Raw genomic sequence first — 10,753 nt, 5'->3', positions numbered from 1 at the left:
TTGCGTAATGAGGCGTCATAGCCCGTCTGGTTCCACCGTAGTTGAATTTGTTGGCGAAGGCGCATAGCCTGACTTGGTTCAACCGTAGTTGAACTTTTTGGCGAAGGCACATAGCCTGAGTCCTGGTTCAACCGTAGTTGAACTTGCTAATGAGGGCGCATAGCCCGTCTTCAACCGTAGTTGAATTTGTTGGCGAAGGCGCATAGCCTGACTTGGTTCAACCGTAGTTGAACTTTTTGGCGAAGGCACATAGCCTGAGTCCCGGTTCAACCGTAGTTGAATTTTGCTAATGAAGGCACATAGCCTGTCTTGGTTCAACCGTAGTTGAACTTTTGGTGAAGGCGCGTAGCCTGAGTCCCGGTTCAACTGTAGTTGAATTTGCTAATGAGGGCGCATAGCCCGTCTTGGTTCAACCGTAGTTGAATTTGTTGGCGAAGGCGCATAGCCTGACTTGGTTCAACCGTAGTTGAACTTTTTGGCGAAGGCGCATAGCCTGAGTCTCGGTTCAACTGTAGTTGAACTTTTTGGTGAAGGCGCATAGCCTGTCTTGATTCAACCATAGTTGAATTTTTGGTGAAGGCGCGTAGCCTGAGTTCCGGTTCAACTGCTGTTGAACTTTGTCGATCTTGATGACGAAGGCACAGAGCCTGAATCCCATATTGTGGGTATCGAGTACTGGAACTCGTTTTGGATTCGAGACCTTGAGCGGCTTACCCATTGTCTTCCCAACCAGGGTATATAGGCTGTCTTGAGGCGAATCTCGGCTCGAGATATCTCCGTGCCGGTTTCCGACCGGAGTTCGTATGCCTTACAGAGACCTCCCCTGAGGAAAGGAGGGGGCCCCTTCTTCTTGTTTGCACTATCTGAGATTGGAGAGAGAGTGAGGACTTAGATCTTTGTTTGAGATCTTCGAGCTCCCCTTCGAGTTTGGCGCTCCTTTTCTTTTGGTCGAGGGAAGAACTACGCGATTTTGCTATGAAATCCCCACAGACGGCGCCAAATTGTTTGCTCAAAAAATGTTACACATCTTACGAGTACAAAACTATATAAATTAATCCCGGGATAATCATAGCAAATCGTAATAATCCGTTGGACCAAATGAAAGAAACTAAAATAAGAACTCAGAATTAGGGGGAAAAGCATTAGAAACCTTTATTGATAATATTTGTTTGGTCTGCCTCTCCATGAAGAGGTTCAGAGCCTTACAATGGGGTTTTTCTCTTCCCATAAGAGGGGTATATTTTCTCGTTTCTCTGTCCTCTCACTAGTGGTCAAGAAGCCCCCCCTTTTCTAGGGCTACTGCTCTTAGTATTTATAGATGTGAGCTTTGTGAGCTGGCGATAAATGGCCGTGGACATGCTGAAGTTCCGTCCCCATGGGGGAATGACTGGGCCGTACCCTCGTAGATTAAATCGGACAAGAGTCGAGTCCTGTTATGAATAAGTAGCCATACCACTTCATTAATTATGTCTTAGCTCAGGACGAGATTAACTCCGTTAATTATCGTGGGGTCGGATTTTGACCCATACAAAATCCACAAAACTACAAGTTTATAATCCAATAATAGTAGCATCTCAAGTTGCATTTTGCCAGCTTGTGTAGATATTCTCTATTCACATGAGCCTCTCTCAATTTTCTTCATTAGTAGGACATAAAGAAGTATTAATTACAAATATATTCAGGATATTTCCATCTATAAATACCACTCATTTTATCATTTCCAAACACCAAGCAAACAATATTTTCACTTCATTAGCCACATTCAATAGTTGAGAGTGCTAATTAACACTGAAAAATGGCTAAGTTTGCTATATCCTCCATTGCCCTTCTCCTCACTTTGAACATTCTCTTCTTCACTATGGTTAGCTCCACTAATGTCCCATGCCCACCACCCCCACACTCCAAGCCCCACCCCAAGCCTACCCCTACCCCCTCTACCCCATCAACCCCATCATCAAAGGGTAAGTGCCCAAAGGACACACTTAAGCTAAAAGTGTGTGCTAACTTATTGAATGACTTGGTGCACCTTGTCATTGGAAGTAGCCCAGCCAAGACTGAATGTTGCTCTTTAATTCAAGGACTTGCTGATCTTGATGCTGCTGTTTGCCTTTGCACTGCCATTAAAGCCAATGTGTTGGGAATTAATCTCAATGTCCCTCTTTCCCTCAGCTTGTTGCTCAACAACTGTGGAAAGTATGCACCCAAGAACTTCCAATGCGCATAAGCCATTTAGTTTTCTTTTTCCTCCACTATTCGAAAATTTCCACTTAATTAATGTTTCCTTCAGTGTTATTGGTATTTTTTATGCTTATGGTTCTTATTGCTCAGGAGATATATTGTATCTAAAAAGTTAGAAGGAAGGCTCGTTGCCTTGTTCTCTATATGCGATGTATCCAATTTAATTTGCATTTGTAATAAATTTGACATCTACTAAGGAGTATTTTATGTGTCATTTTCAGTCACATATGCCGTCCAAATTGACTCAAAATTTTTAGATTTGTGCTAGGCCAAAATGCTCCGCTGATAAATAAAGTATATGATTAGTCCAAGTCTAGACGGGTTGCATGGACTATACTAAAGTTTCTTCTTCTTATATGCCAGTTACTATACTATGAACTTGCAAATAATATGTATTTGAGGACTTTCTACACTTGAAGGCCCAAAGTTTAATTGATGTAACTTTATTTGTATTCTAGTAAGTCTTAACCCTTGTCTGCCAATTGTGGTCAACATTTAAATCTTGATCAATTTGTGCAATCTGCTGTTAGCTGCATTGGCAATGTGATGATGGCATGTTTTATTTCGGGAATCTTAGGGGTATCTACCAATAAAAACCACTATTTACCAATAACTAGCTATTTTGGTCATGCTAACAAAAATAGCCAAAAAAAAAATGGCTGATATACAACACTAAAAAAATATAGGCAAAAAAACATTTTTTTCGTTGGATATTGTTGCGATTCGTTGAAAACACAGATGAGGTAATATACAAATTTTGAGCAAGATTTGAGGTGATTTGAACTGGTTTGGAATCAAAATTTATAGATATAATCGAGTTCAAATTTTTTTTCCTGTGACACATGTGCCAAATATATCATCTTTTTCCATGTTCATCTTCTAATTTCAAAACAAACCACCTCAAAACTCCACCATATCATTCCAAAACTGACACTCGAACTCCCTAAGATGTACCCAATCTATTCCAACAACACTCACTCAAGAGAAAGTAGAATTTTTGACCTTTTTTGACTACAAATCGCTAATTGGTTAAAATTGATAGCATTTAGCTAATATTAATAATATTTTATGAAATGACCAATCTTTGTACTTGTTTGCTTATGAACGCACATAACTGGTACTCCCTCCGTTTCATATTATTTGAGGTAGTTTGACTCGGCACGAAATTTAAGAAAAAAGAAGAAGACTTTTGAAAGTTGTGGTCTTAAAAGCTTAAGGGGTAAAAGGTTTGTAAGGCCATGCCATTTGTGTGGCTATAAAAACTTCTCATTAAGGGCAAAAAGGGTAAAATGAAGAGTTTAAAGTTGAATTATTTCCAAATTTAGAAATGTGTCATTTGTTTTGAAACAAACTAAAAATGAAAGTACCTCATTTAATATGAAACGGAGGGAGTAATTTTCAAGATGTATATTTTCAGAAATAACTCTCTAGCCCAACATGAAATTGTTTAACAAAAAGATTGGGTTGAAGATGGTTGATATAATCAAAAAATCTCAAGGCTTCAAGGCACTATACATTGGGTTATTTTTTGTGGAGTTATTTGCCTCCACACCAAGTTAATTTCATAAAATTCATCAACTAATCCTCACTAAGACTGAAATAGAAAATAAACAAAAAGCAGGTCCCGTCTAATTTGTTATTGAGAATTGCAACCATGTGAGCTTTAAGCCGATGCTTTTGTCAAATATTTATAACAGGAAGGATTACCGGGAAGGACGACGAAAAAAAAAAACAAGTTCTTACACGAGTAGCAATTTTCTGCCTATTTCTTGTCTCATAACCAGCGTTTTAACTGAAATTAAAGGAGAGGAAAAAACATAAATAGGTAATATTTAAGAAAATTGCAGAATCCTAGCCGCAATAAGTAATTAACAGAATTAGCAGCTAATTAACTACATTCCTTAAAACTTATCTAAAACAAGTCCCACTTTCGGCTCAATATTGTGCACTTAATTTTTATAATATGATAATATTATAAAATAATCTGCTATATATGGAATAAATAAAAAATAATATTATTGTCTTAAATATTTTTTAAAGATGCTCAGTCGTGTACTCGTGTATTTGTTTCTTAAAGGGAATTGAAGCCTCTAAATTAATTGGCATCTTGGGTTTTTCAATAGGAAAATTATCAGCTATGTCCATTTATAGGTAGCTCATTACAAAAATTGGCCAATTAATAAAATATTACTAATATTAGCCAAATTAGCCAATTAGCTATTTGTAGGAAAAAAACATCAAATCTTTGCTTTGTTTTGAGTGGGTGTTATCAGAATAGATTGGGCACAACTTAAGGAGCTTGAATCTCAGTTTTTGGATGATTTGGTGAAGTTTTGAGGTGGTTTGAGTTGAAAATTCGAAGTAAAAGCTGAACATGAAAAAAAATGATATGTGTATCACACTGTATATCATTTGTGTATCACATATGTATCATATTTGTATCAATTTTGTATCACATGTACATCCATGTATACCTGTGTGTGAGATACATGCGTGATACATGTTTGATACATGTGTCACAGAAGACTTTTTTGAACTCGATTTAATTATGAATTTTGATACAAGACCACTCCAAATCACCTCCAATCTTCCTCAAATTTTGTATATTGACTTATCTATATATTTTCAATGAATTTCAACTATACCCATTGAAAAAGTTCCTTTTTTGTTTAGATTTTTGGAATATTTGTATAGATTTTTGTATTTCATCACCTTATTTGCTACCCCGATCCATGAAATTTCTTTTCCGTCTTGTATCTAATGTTGCTAATCACACTTAAAAATATGGAAGGTAATTTTTGCATGTGATTCTTTGAGAGAAAGAACCCTATTATTTGGTTTTTCAATTTTTGTTGGCTAGTTTTGGTAAGTCTATGACTAATGGCTAGAGGTTGGTAAGTTGAGATTTATTTGGGACATTTGTGTAAGTTTCCCTTTTCAATAATGTTTGAGCAAATATCATTTGTAGCCCATCGGGCAAAACAAATTTCATCCAGTAGCCCACAAATTAACCCATACAAATCATAGCCTAAAAATAAAACAAGTGCTACCCGGAAACATTACTAATTCCCTCGCCGGAAATCCAGCGTCTTCTTCTGTCAAAGCAGCACTTACCCAAGTCATTACATTCCCCATTTTCTCTTCAAAATCAGGCCCATTCAAATTCTTCATCCATTTTTTTCTGGTTTCTCGTCTGGAGAATCTGGCTTCATTTTGGGATTTTTTTCTAGGATTCTTAGCTATTTTTTTCTCTGTTTCCTTAGCGTACTTTTTGTTGGTGTACTAATGACTGGTTCAATGATTGCTTTCTTGATTACAATTTTCTTTTGGTTTGTTGACATATTTGGAAATTTCACATTCGATATGTGTTCCAAAATCACAATCAGCACAGTAATACAACCAGTTATTATGATCTGTCTTTCCATGACAAAGATCACAAACAAAAATGGTGTTCTGTTATTGGTGTTATTGATTTAGCCCCTTTTAGGCTCACTGTAAGTGCTGCATTAGCCAATTCTTTAGGGTTTGTTTGGATGGAGTTTGAGTAAGGTGAAAGTGTTTCAATGCACAATTTGGTGTACAATGTCATACCACAAGAGTTCGTAATGAACTCAGAGGTATTGGTTTCTGATAATTTTTTGGCAAGGTCTCTTGTTGCTGAGCATATTAAAGTGGATGTTATTAAAATTAAGTAGAATAAGGAAATGCGAATTACATTTTCGCGCTGGTGGCTGGTTTCTCAATGAGAGGAGTACAAAGTAGATGAATATGCATAAAGTTGAAATATCTATAAAAAATACTGTTATTATACAAAAATTATACAAAATAGACTGTCACTATACACTTTATATACAAATAGACTTTCACTATACAATTTATATACAAATAGAGTGTCACTATACAAAATATATACAAAAATAGAATGTCATTATACAAAAAATATACTAAATAGACTGTCATTATACAAAATATGTACAAAATAGACTATCACTATACAAAAATATACTAAATAGACTGTCACTATATAATTTATATACAATTAGCTCTCACTATACAAAATATATACAAAATAGACTGTCACTATACAATATAGACTGTTATTATACAAAAATAGACTTTCATTATATAAAATATGTACAAAATAGACTATCACTATACTAAAATATACTAAATAGACTGTCACTATACAATTTATATACAATTAGCTCTCACTATACAAAATATATACAAAATAAACTGTCACAATACAAAATAGACTGTTACTATACAAATTATACACGATCACTATATATAAAAATATATATTTATATAACTACTATCTTGCTATTGAAAAATTATATAACATATAATATTACTTATACAAAAAATATATAAGTNGTTGGCCAATGGCTAGTTTTTAAATAAAAAAAAAACATGCGGGACGGGACGGGACGCGGGACGGGACGGGACGGGACGGGACGGGTCGCGGGACGGGATGGGCCGGCCCGTCCCGTTGGACAGCCATAGTCTATATCAACATGTATATTAAAATTTTGTTTTCATTCTTTGTATATCAATAATATAAAATTATATATATAGTTATTGCTGCCTTTATATCAAAGTATATCACAATAAAAATATTGTATTATTTGTATATCACAGTGTATAGCACATTGGACATGTGTATACCAAAATAGATATCATAAGTTTATTTTTCTTCTTTGTATATATCAAAAATTAATTTTTTTTGTATACCAAAATATTATTTACTCCCACAATTATATTTATTATTTTTATATTTTAGAACTTGCTTGAATATGCTATATCAAAAATTTATATTCCTTTTTTGGTCAATAATTAATAATTATATTATTTATATATCACAATGTATAACATAATAATAATGTGTATATCAAAAAAAATTATTAAAATTTTATTTTCCTTCTTTGTATAATACATTTTAGATTGAAAATCAAGTTCAAGACGACTCCACATATGTATCCTCTATTGTAACCCGTGTATATCTCTATGTACATCAGTGATATCTCATGTATATTATGTGGATCGGTGTATAGCCATGAAATATGGTATTATATATACGATATACAATAGTATATACATGGGCGTCCATACAAAAATTGTGTTGTATACACGATATAAAAAATGATATACACAGACGTCCTTAAAAACTTGTGTGTGATATACACTGATATACACGATATACAATGTGATATACACATGTTGCAGTTGGATTTTTAGGTCTGATTTTTTTTTTACCTGAAACCAGTCTAAATCACTTCTAATCTTGCTCAAATTTTATATATATCCTCGTTTAGGTATTTTCAACCAATTTCAATCACACTCACCCATTCAACCTAACCAAAAAAAGGAAGAGAGAAGAAAAACAAAGTTGAAATACATTTTCTCTCTTAGTTTTTGCTAATCTTGCTTAAATTTTGTATATAGCGTCGTTTAGGTATTTTCAACCAATTTCAATCACACTCACACATTCAATACAACCAAAGAGAGAGAGAGAGAGAGAGAGAGAGAGAGAGAGAGAGAGAGAGAGAGAGAGAAGAAAAATAAAGTTGAAATATATTTTTTTCTCTCTTTGTTTTTGGTTTTGATTTTCTGTAATGTGAGATCAACCTTACCTTTTCATCCCACTAATTTTTTTTGCATAAGTTACAAGAATTTTTGCTAAACTATGAGAGAAAAAGAGAAGAGATAGAAGAAGAAATAAAAGGAGAGAAAGGGGGAGGGAAGCCAAAATAAGCGTGTAATTTTTTTTTTTTTGAGAGAGAATATAAAGGAGACTAGTTATTTTAAGATTTCGCTATATAATGCCAATTATTTGGGGCTATCTTTGTCAAACCTAATATAAGTCCAAAAGTTTGTCATTCCTGTTATGTGTTGTTATAGGATTCCAATTTTTCTTTCTTTTTTCTCTTTTTCTTTCCTCCCCCTTGTGCCTCGTTATATATCATGCTGTTAGAGCTATTTCTTAAGGAATAAGGTTACATCAATTTTATTAGTAAAATACTGAAATACAACTTATACATTATCAAAAATCTAGAAAGCTTTCATATGCAGGAAGACTTCAGGTGATTAATACAGTGTTATTCTCAATCCACAGCTTCTCGGGTTCCATCTTTATATTGCCAAAGAGTGTACTGAAGCAAGTAGATAGAAAGTGTAGGGACTATCTTTGGGGCAGTTCAGAGGAAAAAGGAAAATATCACTTGTTTCCTGGGAAAAACTATGTTGGCCAAAGAAATATGGAGGCTTAAACATAAAAGGGTGTAGGAACTGGAATATAGCATCAGCTGGTAAGCTAATATGGCAATTGGTGGAGAATAAAGCTTCACTTTGGGTGAATTGGGTTCATGGCATATATATGAAAACTGATACAAACATATGGACACATAAAGCTCCTCATGATTATAGCTGGTATTGGAGAAAACTCAATTTCTTGAAAAAAGACATGAAGGAATGGTATGATCAGGGAAGATACAAACTCACTTCTAATGGTAACTACCCTATTACAAGTAGTTATAATGCTATCATTGGAAGCCAAAATCGACTAGCAAACACTAAACTCACTTGAAATACAATAGCACAACCAAAGCATAGATTTATCACATGGTTGGCTGATCAAGAAAATTACTCACTGACCACGTCCAACTATGCCTTATAAAAAGGTCTAAGCGATCGCTGCAAAAATAATCTGTTTTCAGAGTTCGGAGTCGAATCCCACAGGGAACTAACCTATTTGCTACAACTTTTTAGTATCGCTAATGATAAGCTCAAATAACTTTCAGAGTAACATAAATTACTTAACTAAGGAAAAATGACGATAAAAACTATCAATTAGCAAGAATGATGTTGAATCAAGGATAAAAGGATTTAGGGTTTACGACTTCCCCAATTGTCGGATTAATTCCTGACACACTAGCTATAATCTCGCCGTAACACTCTATAAAGATGATGAGTTCTTTTTTACCGCAATTATCTCTCGATCAATTACGATAATTTACTAGAAGTATTCTCTCGAACTACTCTAGTTGACAATTCGTACAACTCATAAATATCGCCCAAAACTTCGTTATCTCTAATCCCGCTTTTAAATTCAAGTAATTAATCTCTGAACTTACTCGAAAGTGGCGTTGATCAACAACAATAATCAAGTGTTCTTTTTCAAGCAACACAATATAACTAGACACGATTAATCAAGGGCCCTTTAATTAACCACAAAAAATAACTAGTCGAACAATTAAAGAGTAAAAACGACTCAATTATATTAAAATACAATCAAAACTTCATCCAACAATTGGTTCCATCAACTTTAGACGAAGGGTTTAGCTATTCATAACTGTGTAGATAATCATAGTAATATCTAAAAGCATTAAACTACAAATAAAAGGAAAGTGAAGAGAAAAACTCGAGTGATTTTGTGCTTCCAAAGTATTCTGTAGCTTCTTTCCTCTCTAATGATGTCTCATCCTCAAAAAACTAACTTTAAGGGGTATTTATAGGGCTGGGGCCGAAGTCTACATGTCCAAAACTAGTGAGGAATTAAACTTGGTTCGGATAGCATCGTCGGCGCGAGGCACTGTCTGGGGCACCAATATTTCTGTGAGAGGCATTGTCTGTGGCGCCAATGCTTCTGCGCGAGGCACTGTCTGGGGCACCAATGACAGTGCCCTGGACATTGCCTTACACTGTCTATGGCCATGACTTTTCATTGCCTTGCACGTCTTCTTTTATTGCTCCATTTTGTAGCTCTGAGGTACCATTTCGTGCAACTTTTCTCCAATTCATGTCCAAGCATTCCTACATGTGAAATAAGCTCTATTAATCGCAATTGTCGCACACCAAACAACAAGCAAGTAGGGTAAATAACGTCAAAATATATGATATTATCGCACGACGTCAACACCCTACATTTAAATATTGCTCACCCTCGAGTCAACCAACTAAACACTTCCTCTTCAAGGACCCAACAAGCCACATATTTACAATACACTACATCTATGACCATGGTTCATAGCAACAATTAAGCTCTAGCATATGCTGTCAAATACACTTCCCATGCTTATGCCCAATTTCAAAACATCCAATACAGGAACAACATGATTATAACAATCCTAGCCTCGAAAACTAACTCAATGTCACAATGCACCCGAGGCTTGAATGCTTAATCTAATAGAGAGGTCTAATAATGTTACCTATCCTTTGTGAAATCGTGTGCCCTCACAATAAAACAAAGAGTAAGCAGTCCACACATCTAAATCACTTGATCGAATATATTTTAAGGACTCACACATATGAAGAAAATTCACTCACTCTCTCAAAGAAATCACATGCGCTCAAAAGGTACCATAGGCTTGCCCATTATGTAAACCTCTACTAATGCAGGCCCGCTCGGTCCGGAATCAACTAGGATTTTATTATGGTTGTAATGTGGTCTAAGGACGGGTAGGATATATTTAGGATATAGTGACCAACCCTCCTAAACACTTAACACATCACGTAT

At 35.0% G+C, this 10,753-nt stretch overlaps 1 protein-coding gene across 1 annotated transcript; it reads left to right on the top strand.

The window, feature by feature from the left end:
* Window positions 1-1,719: 1,719 nt before the first annotated feature.
* Window positions 1,720-2,462, top strand: LOC109220613 (14 kDa proline-rich protein DC2.15-like). The gene has a single exon (XM_019385072.1). It carries the CDS (start codon window positions 1,796-1,798, stop codon window positions 2,222-2,224), a length of 429 nt encoding a protein of 142 aa, XP_019240617.1. The 5' UTR covers window positions 1,720-1,795; the 3' UTR covers window positions 2,225-2,462.
* Window positions 2,463-10,753: the final 8,291 nt, after the last annotated feature.

The sequence above is a fragment of the Nicotiana attenuata genome, unplaced genomic scaffold (genome assembly GCF_001879085.1).
Source record: "Nicotiana attenuata strain UT unplaced genomic scaffold, NIATTr2, whole genome shotgun sequence".
NCBI lineage: Eukaryota > Viridiplantae > Streptophyta > Magnoliopsida > Solanales > Solanaceae > Nicotiana > Nicotiana attenuata.
Note: the sequence above shows the minus strand (reverse complement) of the source record. Positions and strands in the feature narration are given on the sequence as shown.